Source organism: Biomphalaria glabrata, chromosome 7, assembly GCF_947242115.1.
Source record: "Biomphalaria glabrata chromosome 7, xgBioGlab47.1, whole genome shotgun sequence".
Taxonomy (NCBI): domain Eukaryota; kingdom Metazoa; phylum Mollusca; class Gastropoda; family Planorbidae; genus Biomphalaria; species Biomphalaria glabrata.
This window is the reverse complement of record NC_074717.1, coordinates 32,775,053-32,789,433: the sequence shown is the minus strand read 5'-3', so window position 1 is coordinate 32,789,433 and position 14,381 is coordinate 32,775,053. Positions and strand designations below refer to the sequence as shown.

Sequence of the window (14,381 nt, the reverse complement as noted above, 5' to 3'; positions counted from 1 at the left end):
TTTTTAGCTTCAAATCCCTTGAAGAGGGGTTAAAACTCAAAACCCTCCTTGGCTACACTCAAAGAATTTTGAGTGTCTAATTTTTTTTCTACGAAAGAGGTGGTTTTTAGCTTCAAGCCCGATGGAGGGGGGTTTTAAACTCAAAACCATCTGGAGGGTTTGTAAAATTAAAGCCCTCTGGAGGAAGGGGGTTTAAACTCACCCCCCCCCCACCTTGCATACGCTCATAGAACTTTGAATATGTAATTTGCTTTTTTTTTAAAGATTGAAGAGGTGGTTTGTAGCTTCAAACCGCTCTGGAGGGGGGTTTTAAACACAAAACCCCTCTTGGATACGATATAGAATCTGAAGGGGTTTTAAAGTCAAAATCCCCCATAAGCTTTGCTCTTGGAATTTGGGGATTGTCGTTTGCATTTTTTTTTTTGGTTTTATAGAAGAGGGTGGGGTAACTGCAAATCCCATGGAAGGGGATTTTAAACTGAGCTGGGGCAAGGGATGGTTTAAATTAATATTAAAATCTCACCTAAAATAAACAAAATCAAAGTCCAAAAATTAGTCACAAAATACCACTACCTCCCCCCCCCCCCGCAAGGAAGGAATTTCATCTCAGGAGGGGGGTTTGAACCCCGACCCCCCCTCTTCGGCACGCCCATGCATGAGATATGGGTTCCAGTATGAGGCCAAAAATTTTTTACCTATGTCAGTGCAAAATAGAATTTTTGCATACCTAGCGGGTTAAACTGATATACAGTTGTGAAGAATGTAGTTAGTAAAATAATACATCTTTAAATCTTTAACATAAAATCACTGTTATTCAAAACACGGATAGTATTGGAGAAGGGCAGTGTCCCCTAAGAAAGTGGGTGTTTGGTCTTGTCTAATGATAGGTCTCACAAATGTCAATCGAAGTTCTGTCGCCACTTTAGACGGCTAATAACTGTGCGGGAAAAGAATTCTCTATTGATAACATTATCTTGGCATGTTATTCTTATGATCCTTCTAAGCCATCACTGCTCAGCCTCTTTTCAGCTTCCCACGTCTCGAAGTTAGGTGGCCGTTCATCTAACTTCGTCTTGTAATTATTAGTTCATCTAGCTTCCTTCTGTAGTTATTAGTTCATCTAGCTTCCTTCTGTAGTTATTAGTTCATCTAGCTTCCTTCTGTAGTTATTAGTTCATCTAGCTTCCTTCTGTAGTTATTAGTTCATCTAGCTTCCTTCTGTAGTTATTAGTTCATCTAGCTTCCTTCTGTAGTTATTAGTTCATCTAGCTTCCTTCTGTAGTTATTAGTTCATCTAGCTTCCTTCTGTGGTTATTAGTTCATCTAACTTCCTTCTGTAGTTATTAGTTCATCTAGCTTCCTTCTGTAGTTATTAGTTCATCTAGCTTCCTTCTGTAGTTATTAGTTCATCTAACTTACTTCTGTAGTTATTAGTTCATCTAACTTCCTTCTGTAGTTATTAGTTCATCTAGCTTCCTTCTGTAGTTATTAGTTCATCTAGCTTCCTTCTGTAGTTATTAGTTCATCTAGCTTCCTTCTGTAGTTATTAGTTCATCTAACTTACTTCTGTAGTTATTAGTTCATCTAGCTTCCTTCTGTAGTTATTAGTTCATCTAGCTTCCTTCTGTAGTTATTAGTTCATCTAGCTTCCTTCTGTAGTTATTAGTTCATCTAACTTACTTCTGTAGTTATTAGTTCATCTAGCTTCCTTCTGTAGTTATTAGTTCATCTAGCTTCCTTCTGTAGTTATTAGTTCATCTAGCTTCCTTCTGTAGTTATTAGTTCATCTAGCTTCCTTCTGTAGTTATTAGTTCATCTAACTTACTTCTGTAGTTATTAGTTCATCTAACTTCCTTCTGTAGTTATTAGTTCATCTAGCTTCCTTCTGTAGTTATTAGTTCATCTAACTTACTTCTGTAGTTATTAGTTCATCTAACTTCCTTCTGTAGTTATTAGTTCATCTAGCTTCCTTCTGTAGTTATTAGTTCATCTAGCTTCCTTCTGTAGTTATTAGTTCATCTAACTTACTTCTGTAGTTATTAGTTCATCTAGCTTCCTTCTGTAGTTATTAGTTCATCTAGCTTCCTTCTGTAGTTATTAGTTCATCTAGCTTCCTTCTGTAGTTATTAGTTCATCTAACTTCCTTCTGTAGTTATTAGTTCATCTAACTTCCTTCTGTAGTTATTAGTTCATCTAGCTTCCTTCTGTAGTTATTAGTTCATCTAGCTTCCTTCTGTAGTTATTAGTTCATCTAGCTTCCTTCTGTAGTTATTAGTTCATCTAGCTTCCTTCTGTAGTTATTAGTTCATCTAGCTTCCTTCTGTAGTTATTAGTTCATCTAGCTTCCTTCTGTAGTTATTAGTTCATCTAGCTTCCTTCTGTAGTTATTAGTTCATCTAACTTCCTTCTGTAGTTATTAGTTTATCTAGCTTCCTTCTGTAGTTATTAGTTCATCTAGCTTCCTTCTGTAGTTATTAGTTCATCTAGCTTCCTTCTGTAGTTATTAGTTCATCTAGCTTCCTTCTGTAGTTATTAGTTCATCTAGCTTCCTTCTGTAGTTATTAGTTCATCTAACTTCCTTCTGTAGTTATTAGTTCATCTAGCTTCCTTCTGTAGTTATTAGTTCATCTAACTTACTTCTGTAGTTATTAGTTCATCTAACTTCCTTCTGTAGTTATTAGTTCATCTAGCTTCCTTCTGTAGTTATTAGTTCATCTAGCTTCCTTCTGTAGTTATTAGTTCATCTAACTTACTTCTGTAGTTATTAGTTCATCTAGCTTCCTTCTGTAGTTATTAGTTCATCTAGCTTCCTTCTGTAGTTATTAGTTCATCTAGCTTCCTTCTGTAGTTATTAGTTCATCTAACTTCCTTCTGTAGTTATTAGTTCATCTAACTTCCTTCTGTAGTTATTAGTTCATCTAGCTTCCTTCTGTAGTTATTAGTTCATCTAGCTTCCTTCTGTAGTTATTAGTTCATCTAGCTTCCTTCTGTAGTTATTAGTTCATCTAGCTTCCTTCTGTAGTTATTAGTTCATCTAGCTTCCTTCTGTAGTTATTAGTTCATCTAGCTTCCTTCTGTAGTTATTAGTTCATCTAGCTTCCTTCTGTAGTTATTAGTTCATCTAACTTCCTTCTGTAGTTATTAGTTTATCTAGCTTCCTTCTGTAGTTATTAGTTCATCTAGCTTCCTTCTGTAGTTATTAGTTCATCTAGCTTCCTTCTGTAGTTATTAGTTCATCTAGCTTCCTTCTGTAGTTATTAGTTCATCTAGCTTCCTTCTGTAGTTATTAGTTCATCTAGCTTCCTTCTGTAGTTATTAGTTCATCTAGCTTCCTTCTGTAGTTATTAGTTCATCTAGCTTTCTTCTGTAGTTATTAGTTCATCTAGCTTCCTTCTGTAGTTATTAGTTCATCTAACTTCCTTCTGTAGTTATTAGTTCATCTAGCTTCATTCTGTAGTTATTAGTTCATCTAGCTTCCTTCTGTAGTTATTAGTTCATCTAGCTTCCTTCTGTGGTTATTAGTTCATCTAACTTACTTCTGTAGTTATTAGTTCATCTAGCTTCCTTCTGTAGTTATTAGTTCATCTAGCTTCCTTCTGTAGTTATTAGTTCATCTAGCTTCCTTCTGTAGTTATTAGTTCATCTAGCTTCCTTCTGTAGTTATTAGTTCATCTAGCTTCCTTCTGTAGTTATTAGTTCATCTAGCTTCCTTCTGTAGTTATTAGTTCATCTAGCTTCCTTCTGTAGTTATTAGTTCATCTAGCTTCCTTCTGTAGTTATTAGTTCATCTAGCTTCCTTCTGTAGTTATTAGTTCATCTAGCTTTCTTCTGTAGTTATTAGTTCATCTAGCTTTCTTCTGTAGTTATTAGTTCATCTAGCTTCCTTCTGTAGTTATTAGTTCATCTAGCTTCCTTCTGTAGTTATTAGTTCCTCTAGCTTCCTTCTGTAGTTATTAGTTCATCTAGCTTCCTTCTGTAGTTATTAGTTCCTCTAGCTTCCTTCTGTAGTTATTAGTTCATCTAGCTTCCTTCTGTAGTTATTAGTTCATCTAGCTTCCTTCTGTAGTTATTAGTTCATCTAGCTTCCTTCTGTAGTTATTAGTTCATCTAGCTTCCTTCTGTGGTTATTAGTTCATCTAGCTTCCTTCTGTGGTTATTAGTTCATCTAGCTTCCTTCTGTGGTTATTAGTTCATCTAGCTTCCTTCTGTGGTTATTAGTTCATCTAACTTACTTCTGTAGTTATTAGTTCATCTAGCTTCCTTCTGTAGTTATTAGTTCATCTAGCTTTCTTCTGTAGTTATTAGTTCATCTAGCTTCCTTCTGTAGTTATTAGTTCATCTAACTTCCTTCTGTAGTTATTAGTTCATCTAGCTTCCTTCTGTAGTTATTAGTTCATCTAGCTTCCTTCTGTAGTTATTAGTTCATCTAGCTTCCTTCTGTAGTTATTAGTTCATCTAGCTTCCTTCTGTAGTTATTAGTTCATCTAACTTCCTTCTGTAGTTATTAGTTCATCTAGCTTCCTTCTGTAGTTATTAGTTCATCTAGCTTCCTTCTGTAGTTATTAGTTCATCTAGCTTCCTTCTGTGGTTATTAGTTCATCTAACTTACTTCTGTAGTTATTAGTTCATCTAGCTTCCTTCTGTAGTTATTAGTTCATCTAGCTTTCTTCTGTAGTTATTAGTTCATCTAGCTTCCTTCTGTAGTTATTAGTTCATCTAACTTCCTTCTGTAGTTATTAGTTCATCTAGCTTCCTTCTGTAGTTATTAGTTCATCTAGCTTCCTTCTGTAGTTATTAGTTCATCTAGCTTCCTTCTGTAGTTATTAGTTCATCTAACTTACTTCTGTAGTTATTAGTTCATCTAGCTTCCTTCTGTAGTTATTAGTTCATCTAGCTTCCTTCTGTAGTTATTAGTTCATCTAGCTTCCTTCTGTAGTTATTAGTTCATCTAGCTTCCTTCTGTAGTTATTAGTTCATCTAGCTTCCTTCTGTAGTTATTAGTTCATCCAGCTTCCTTCTGTAGTTATTAGTTCATCCAGCTTCCTTCTGTAGTTATTAGTTCATCTAGCTTCCTTCTGTAGTTATTAGTTCATCTAGCTTCCTTCTGTAGTTATTAGTTCATCTAGCTTCCTTCTGTAGTTATTAGTTCATCTAGCTTCCTTCTGTAGTTATTAGTTCATCTAACTTACTTCTGTAGTTATTAGTTCATCTAACTTACTTCTGTAGTTATTAGTTCATCTAGCTTCCTTCTGTAGTTATTAGTTCACCTAGCTTCCTTCTGTAGTTATTAGTTCATCTAGCTTCCTTCTGTAGTTATTAGTTCATCTAGCTTCCTTCTGTAGTTATTAGTTCATCTAACTTCCTTCTGTAGTTATTAGTTCATCTAGCTTCCTTCTGTAGTTATTAGTTCATCTAGCTTCCTTCTGTAGTTATTAGTTCATCTAGCTTCCTTCTGTAGTTATTAGTTCATCTAACTTACTTCTGTAGTTATTAGTCCATCTAACTTACTTCTGTAGTTATTAGTCCATCTAGCTTCCTTCTGTAGTTATTAGTTCATCTAGCTTCCTTCTGTAGTTATTAGTTCATCTAGCTTCCTTCTGTAGTTATTAGTTCATCTAGCTTCCTTCTGTAGTTATTAGTTCATCTAGCTTCCTTCTGTAGTTATTAGTTCATCTAGCTTCCTTCTGTAGTTATTAGTTCATCTAGCTTCCTTCTGTAGTTATTAGTTCATCTAGCTTCCTTCTGTAGTTATTAGTTCATCTAGCTTCCTTCTGTAGTTATTAGTTCATCTAGCTTCCTTCTGTAGTTATTAGTTCATCTAGCTTCCTTCTGTAGTTATTAGTTCATCTAGCTTCCTTCTGTAGTTATTAGTCCATCTAGCTTCCTTCTGTGGTTATTAGTCCATCTAGCTTCCTTCTGTGGTTATTAGTTCATCTAGCTTCCTTCTGTAGTTATTAGTTCATCTAGCTTCCTTCTGTAGTTATTAGTTCATCTAGCTTCCTTCTGTAGTTATTAGTTCATCTAACTTCCTTCTGTAGTTATTAGTGCATCTAGCTTCCTTCTGTAGTTATTAGTTCATCTAGCTTTCTTCTGTAGTTATTAGTTCATCTAACTTCCTTCTGTAGTTATTAGTTCATCTAACTTCGTCCTGTAGTTATTAGTTCATCTAATTTCCTTCTGTAGTTATTAGTTCATCTAACTTCCTTCTGTAGTTATAAGTTCATCTAGCTTCCTTCTGTAGTTATTAGTTCATCTAGCTTCCTTTTGTAGTTATTAGTTCATCTAACTTCCTTCTGTAGTTATTAGTTCATCTAACTTCCTTCTGTAGTTATTAGTTCATCTAACTTCCTTCTGTAGTTATTAGTTCATCTAACTTCCTTCTGTAGTTATTAGTTCATCTAACTTCCTTCTGTAGTTATTAGTTCATCTAGCTTCCTTCTGTAGTTATTAGTTCATCTAACTTCGTTCTAAACGGACGAAACATTTTATTCTATTCTTAATTAGTTTCAAAATAGAGCAAATGCCATCAGACGTTGAAATTTCCAAAGAGACCAACTACGAAGGCAATTCTGCTCAGATAAAGTACACGTTCGTCTGCCACAGAGTGTTGACGTCTGCTGACTCTGGCACTAATTTTACTCTCCATTTCAAGTCTGATCATTTCACGAACCAGTTCAGCTTTTCGGTGTGGGCTACAGGTAAAAGAGATGAATGCTTGAAATGAACGAAAAAATAAACAAGAGAACATAGATAGTCGGTCAAGAAGTAATATCCTGTGAGAGTTGGTTGGTCTAGAAGTAATATCATGTCTAGTCTAGTTTTTTTTTCTAGTTCCCCTTTCAGACCTTGTGGTCTATAGGGCAGATGATGTAATGTTCATCTGTTTCTGTGGCCTGCACAACGACCCACCGCTTTTTCTTTTCCCCAACTAAAATCCGTGGGCACCAGCTGTGAAGAGGCTGTGTGAGTCGCCTATGACCGATCTCTATGGAGAGAGCTTGCCAACCTTTGCACCAAACTGCGCTGGAGGACCTCAGTCTAAGTAATTTAGTTCGTCAAGAAGTATTATGTGGGAGTTGGTTATTCAAAATGTATTACGCGCAACGTCACTAGACATGTATGGAAGGTATTAGGCTCAGCGCTGCCCACAATGTTCTTGCTATGATATCTTTAAATGTTCTTTCTCTAATTGTTGTATTCCATATTTTACTAATAATGTTGCTTCGATTTTAAACAACTAAAATTGTGTAAATTAGCCTACATTTTCTTAGAGCAGCGCTTCTCAGCCTGGTTCGCAACCCCTTTGGGAGTTCGCCTAAGACTATCTGAAGTTTTGTTGTTGTTGTTGTTTTTTACTATTCTAACGAATAATAATATTATGTATAGTTTTTCCCTTGACGTTTCCATTTTTTTTTATAACTATTCATTCGAGAAGAGCTGCTCCAAACAACTGCCTGGTCGTGCGGTTTGCGCGCTGGACTGTCGTTCGGGTTTATCGATGGTCTCGGGTTAAAACCCTGCCCGCTCCCATTCCCCGTCGTCCTGCGGGAGGTTTGGACTAGGAAGTAAACTATCTTCAACTCTGAAGGAACATCCGAAACATGTAAACCATTTTACAAAACAAACTGAATTAGAAAAAGTTTCTAAGATTTTAATTGTCGTAGTATAAACATTAATAACAGTTTACCTGAGGTATGTCAATGATGGCCACATTAAAGACCAATATCTCTTTTCTTGCCAATTGTAACGTCAATATCGCTAAACGTCAAATGTAAAGCTGTTGGGAAAATATTTGTGGTGTCTGTGCAGATGATATCTTTGGTATTCTTCGATGTTCTTGATTTCGAAGCCACCAGAAGTCTTTGGAACTCACGGTATGAATCATTGAGGAATATAAGCCACGAAGACACTTCCACGAGAATTACAAGAAGTCATGAAAAACGTAGTTATTCAATTTGGTGAAAGCTGTTTTCAAAGCTTGATAGTGAGTTTAAAGCGTCCAACAACAGTCTGCGTTTTCATTGAACACATATCTGGTTGTATTTTTAAACTCATTAACACCGAAAATGAGTTCTCCTCAATGTCTGTAACACAATTCTGGATCAAGTGTTTGCAGACGTATCTTTTTCTGTCTGCATTGTTTTGCCATTTTCCTTTATTTCTAACCTCATATCGTTTGCGAAGAAAATGGTTCTCCAGCCTATGAGTTATCTAGTCGAAACACTGAAGCAGACTTGATGCTGAAGATGACATTCTTTGCGCTCTTACAAAGACTGCCCAAAGAGTTCCTGATCGGTGAAAAAAGGTAACAAATCGACCTTCACGACGACTTTGGCTTTCAGTCATAACAGTTTTGTAACAATGTAGTTTAATGAAGCCGTAACAATTGTCCGCCATGCTTGTCAAAAATGTTGCTAAGTATGCAAAATAAATAAGGTGATAACGCAGCAGAAAACAAATGCAAGTCGTGATAATAAAATCTGATTTATTTGTTATTAAATTCTAAGCAGAAACTTATTTTACACTTAATATAATCACATAATTCGCAATTTTCAGTTTCTAACAATAAAATAAATCATGCCTGTAAGTTTCGAAATTATAATTACGATATTATAACACCACAGTTACTTAGGCCTAGGAAACTGAAATAATTTTATGGTTGGGGAAGTTAGCTTCAAGTTGGGGCCCCGTACTGCGATTTCAAAGGGGTCACAGAACTAAAAAGATCGCGAACCGCTGCCTTAAATGTTAATTACATTAGGTTGTAAAAACAATCATGACTCTTGTAGACCTTTGATCTGGAGATCCTCAGTTTTAAACGTTGTTACTACTTCAACACCCAGAAAAAAATCTAACACTATTTGTTCTGCATCTTTTTTTTTTCAAGAGATAACCGCATTAACTACAATATCGATAACCATAGATACTGTCGATGTCACCTCACCAACGACTTACGTAGAGTACAAGACAAAGCCTCCCAAGAAGAAGAGTAAGCCCACGTATGTAGAGACGACATTCAACACGATATGGATCGTCATCATTGTCTTAGTCGTGACGGTTTTGACCGCTCTGGTCACCCCTGTGACTTACATTATCTACAAGATAAAACAGGGTAAGCTGCACGCTGACACTCAGTAGTGATCTCATGCCGAGTCATTAGGAGCTACGTTTAATTGACTTGGAACAGTTTCAACTTCATAGCCGATCACATAGCACGAAGGCATTGATAAACACACACACACACAGATGGATGGATAGATTGATGGATGAATAGATAGATAGATAGATAAACAGACACAGACAGACAGAATCATATACAGTGCCTTTTGTAAAAAAAAAAAAAATAGGTGCGGTACTCAGTGATGGATCGCTTAACTTTTAACTACTAATAAATTAATAATAAAGGTTCCTCTTCTTCTTTTTGAAACTGTCAGGTAGAGTTGAGCCTTCGGCTCTTGGAACTCTAAGCCAGCAAAAGTGAACAAGAGCTCCCTTTCACCGGCCTGAATGAGAACATTGTACACTGTTCTGTCTGACGGGGTGTCAGACTCGCGGCCAGAGACCGCGTGCACCGGGACCCCTGCCATTTTCCTTTTCTATACCAGGCTAACCGTGCAGGACATGCCATTTATGTAACGGCCCCTTGAGGAAAGGCGCGCTGGATTGTGACAAGGTTGTGGGAGCTTTTTTACAACTCCGCACAGTGCAATGAGGATGCTCTCGCACCCCCTTAGGCACCCCCACGGGAGTCTTGTTTTGCTACCCTTTAGCCTAATCGTTTCCTCTTACGATCGTTTCCACCCGGGCGCCACTATGAGGCAGGGTAGCATGCCCGGGTATAAAGGTTAAAATGCAAGAAAAGTGATAATTTTTTACCAACATTTCGCCGTACCGATGCGTACCGTCAGAAAAAAAAGCATTGGTTATGTACATAATAGTATATAAGCATTGCATATGTTACTAATTCTCCCTCTAGTAATTAAAAAAAAACGAAACTTGAATCTGGTTTTATTTACAAAGCATATAGAACAACTAATCAATTTTAAAGTTTGAAATCGCAAAACAACTCCTTGGGGCAGCATCCAAACTTTTAAATTGTTTGAAGCCAACATGAACTGAATACGTGTTTTGTGTGCAAAAAGTTGTAAGAACAATTGAAATGCAGGTATAATTATATTTTTTTAAATTCTTGGGTGAGAGAGCGCTACGACTCCAGAGTTATAAAAAAAAGGGGGGGGGGGATGTCCGACCAAAGAGCATCATAGAGCTTATTAAATATTTTAATATTGAATTAAGAATCCGAAGGAAAGTCAGTGATTGTATAGTACAAATTGTTGGTGGGGGGTGGGGTGACGGGGGGCGGAGGGAGTAAAGTGATACTAGAATTCTCAGGCCAGAAGTATGTGTGGGAGGTCGATACAAGCGGGCCGTTCTAATTGAATGGGAAGAGGCCTACTAGAATTCATAGCCAAAAACGATGTTAGGGGAACGTTAAAATGGCTGTGAGTGACTGCTCGGCCAAAATATTATTTCAGCGTTCGATACGTAGAATTGAGTCATGTAAAATAAGGTTCTGGCACCACAGATAAAGAGCTGGAAAGTCGTAGAGTAATCACAGATTGTATGTAGGAATAGTTTCCAAGGGGTATGGAGACGCGGCATACACGTGATAAGCCTTTAGCTAATCGAATTCAAGAGCTAAATGTTTGGGAAGGGGGGGGGCGATATAAAGCGGGCCTTTCATATAAGACGTAACAGTTACTAACATTCAAGCTTTTTTTTTCTGGGGGGGGGGGGAGCAAACTAAGTGATACTACACTTCTTAGGCAAGAAGTAATTATATTTGTGAGGGCGTTTTAAAGCTGGCCGTTCCAATTCAAAGCAGCGTATACTAAAATTCACGGACCAAAAGGGGAATAGTTGAAATGCTAGTAGTTTATTGAAAGTGCCCACCCCATCCCCTAAAACATGAAAAAAAAAGGGGGGGGGGGGTCCGGGGGGTCCTGGTTAGGGTCAGCGTTGCGATATGCAGGGTGAAAAAGGCCATGGCCAAAACAATATCATCGAATCTATACAGGGGTTCGTTTTTACTTCTTTTTGTTTTGCTAGTTAAGTTATGCTTTTATGTTTGTAATTGAGCTCGTGACTCTAGTACTGAAGAGTTACCTCTCAAACGAAATGTTTTGTTCATTTTAATTTCCTTCCTTTCTAAATGTATTTTTCATTGCAGTTTTCTCTCTAACTAAATGTATTGTTCTTTTTTTAGTTTACTTCCTTCGTTGTTTTAAAAATGTAATATCTGCCATTCGAGCTTAAAGTTGTGCTTATCCTTTAAGTTCTTGATTAAATAACTAACGTTGCCATCACAAGCCTATACATTGTTTTGTTTGTAATTAGCAGGCAATGTAACCTGTTGCATTGAATTTGTTTGATTCGCAGGTGCTAAGCAATCGTCTTTCTTTATCACGAGACTGTCTGAAGTGACAAAGTCTTCGCATGAATTACCAAGTAAACCTTTTCATGCCAGTGAAACAAGTCTTTAGGTGACAAGCGGGTAAGATAGAACGCCGATTTGTCTTTGACTGACGCACAATAAAATGGGACGCAGTCCAGTTTGTCTAAGGATGTAAATCTAATTAAATATGTTGCTAGCTATATTTTAATTATTCACTTAACACTGGATGTGAAAAACGCATTACCATGAGTTCGCAATCAGAAACGAGGCTTTACCCAAAAGGAGGCTCCATTTGCATTTTAGTGTAGTTTTCTCTAGTGGATGCGAGATAGTTGTACAAAGCTTCTATCAACTCACTCACTCTGTCTGTTTGTCTGTTTGGTACACGTTATTTCTCCCACCTTCCTTTCTAGGATCAAGTTGAAACTATGCACAATTATTCATTGCCTCTAGTAACACATGAAGGCTCGGAGGCTGAGCTGTAAAGCGCTTGGCTTCCGAAGGGGGCGTCCCGCGTTCGAATCCTGGTGAAGACTGGGATTTTCAATTTCGGGATCTTTGGGCGCCTCTGAGTCCACCCCGCTCTAATGGGTACCTGACATCAGTTGGGGAAAAGTAAAGGCGGCTGGTCGTTGTGCTGGCCACATGAGTTAACCATAGACCACAGAAACAGATGACCTTTGCATCATCTGCATCACGAGGTCTGAAAGGAGGGGGGGCTTTATTTATTCCTATGTATTTTTTTCTAGCAACACATTAATCAATTTAAAAAAAAGATTAATTGGTTAATTTGTGGTAATTTAGTTTGGTATAGAAAAATGCAAATAAATCTTACAATATTGAGTATATGGTTGTACATGTGTAGTTCTTTCCCTTATATAATCTTTGTTTTTTTAATGGTTTTTTTTTTTTTTTTTGCTTGCTTGGACGTTGGTGATTGTGCTGGTAACGTGATTCGTGATCCATTCAAGTCCACAGTGTCCTCTATATGCAAAAAAAAACGCGTTTGTTTGTTTGTTTGTTTTTTGGAAGAGCGACCGGTACACAAACATTAATTTAACTTCTTTTTATTTTCAACTACTAATGTAAGTCATTTCTAATGACAGATGCTGACAAATCTTTGATTAGTACGGACTTTGGAGCCATCTTACAGTTTTCACAGATGATGGTCCATGACTGACAGAGTGGGACATGAAGGAGATTGCTGTTAAAGATTAAACATCCGAGAAAAACAAAACAAATCAAGGCTTCCTGGTTATAAATTTGTTTCACTTGTGTGTATCTGTGTGTTATTATGTAAATACATATTTAGTATCTAAACCAGTGATTCCCAAAGTGGTCTATATAGACCCCCAGGGGTCTACGAAGACTTTCAAGGGGTCTACAAGTGTGAAAAAATAAATTGGGGGTCTATGAGATGTCCATGGGGGTCTACGATAATAGATTTCATTTAAAAAGATCGTGACTTAAAATAATTTTTACATCCCATTTATGTAATTCTTTCCTACATTAATCTATGATTTGTTCCTTTGTTAATCTTTTAAATATTTATACTGCTATTCCAACTAAAAACTATTGTATTTAATTTCAACACTTATTTAAATACCTTGATTTTGTCTACATGTAACTAATGTTTAACAAAAAGAAATGTAATTTTAAAGATTGGATTATTTAAAATGTTTAATTCCTTCCTTATCAAACAAACTGTTGCCTGAGTTTTTTATGATGATATGAAACCAATTACGCTGGAGGATCATCCAAGACAATGCCACACTGACAAAAATAGATATCAAGATTTGAAAAACTTTCGAACACTCAACGATTTTAAGTTCAGAATTAGACCCACAAAATCTCAGTTCGACATCCTATAGAGAAGTTGATGGTTTGTGAGCATCTTACAATAGCTCTTTGATCATCATTAACATCTCTTTACTTATAGCAAAATATGTAAAACAGTATAGATAAAAACATTAATTTTACCAGCCATTGTTGTTTTAAAAACTGTTTAACACAAACCTACATCTGATAGTATTAAAAGAATTTCTTTAAGCAACAATACATTTCAAGGTCACTTTGTGCTAAATGAGTTATAACATTAAAAACTTCTTAAATAACTCTTTGGAAAACGCCATATCTACAGTTTGGGAACTGCGGCGTCATAGGTTCTGACAGGGTGTAGCGCTGAGTGCTGTAAACTGCCTAAGGGTCGTCTGCTCCTTAGTTTTCCTCAGGGTTGACCCACAAAACCTTTCCTATGTTTAGGTTTAGTTGCAAGGCAGCAGACGTTTGAAGTCAGTTTTCCTTTTGCTAGGTGGGTAGCTAGCTAAGACTAATGAACCTTTCCTGCTCGAAGCTGACAGGCGACAGTTACTCGCCTTCGCCCCTTCTCCTGTTTGTGAAAAAAATTGTGAAAAAAGCTCCGCAGACCCAATATTTGAGCCACACGTTAAAGATCAAGAAATAGACGTGAAACTGATCTTTGTGAAAACTTTTACAAATTAATTAATGAATTACTTAATATTTAAGTTTTGAAGGACTACTTCATAGAACAACAAATTCCTATATGAAACATAATATCCATAGCAACGGATGATACACCCACAAAAAGAAAAAAATATTTAATTGGTTTAAATTTGATTTTTTTTTTCAATAAAAACGTTATATCTCTAACTACATATGTAGCTTTGGATTACTTTTTCACTATTCAACTCACTACAGTTAGAAATTTGCTTTAAAAAATGTTTTGATGAATTTGCAAAAATTTGCAAGTTAAGCAGGGAGTCTACCGAAAACCAGAAAACATGGAAAGGGGTCTACGAGACAAAAAAGTTTGGGAACCACTGATCTAAACGCTACTTAAAGACAGTAAGGCAGTTCAATTCGATTAAAATAAAATGCTCTCACCAAAACAGGCGTTTTAAAATAT

General features: G+C 36.5%; 1 protein-coding gene across 13 annotated transcripts in view; it reads left to right on the top strand.

Moving 5' to 3' along the window:
• The window catches only part of LOC106069356 (neural cell adhesion molecule 1-like), a 50,357-nt gene extending 36,227 nt beyond the window's left edge, over positions 1 to 14,130 (top strand). For 10 of the 13 annotated variants that reach the window (XM_056035430.1, XM_056035431.1, XM_056035429.1 and 7 more), the window contains 4 exons: positions 6,505 to 6,698; positions 8,888 to 9,112; positions 11,440 to 11,554; positions 12,562 to 14,130. In XM_056035430.1, coding sequence (XP_055891405.1) covers positions 6,505 to 6,698; positions 8,888 to 9,112; positions 11,440 to 11,543 — 523 coding nt within the window. In that variant the 3' untranslated portion in view covers positions 11,544 to 11,554; positions 12,562 to 14,130. Of the gene's footprint in view, positions 1 to 6,504; positions 6,699 to 8,887; positions 9,113 to 11,439; positions 11,555 to 12,561 lie in introns of those variants that run through there. The other 3 variants (XM_056035434.1, XR_008778890.1, XR_008778889.1) reach the window with 3 other exon arrangements.
• The last annotated feature ends 251 nt before the right edge of the window (positions 14,131 to 14,381 follow it).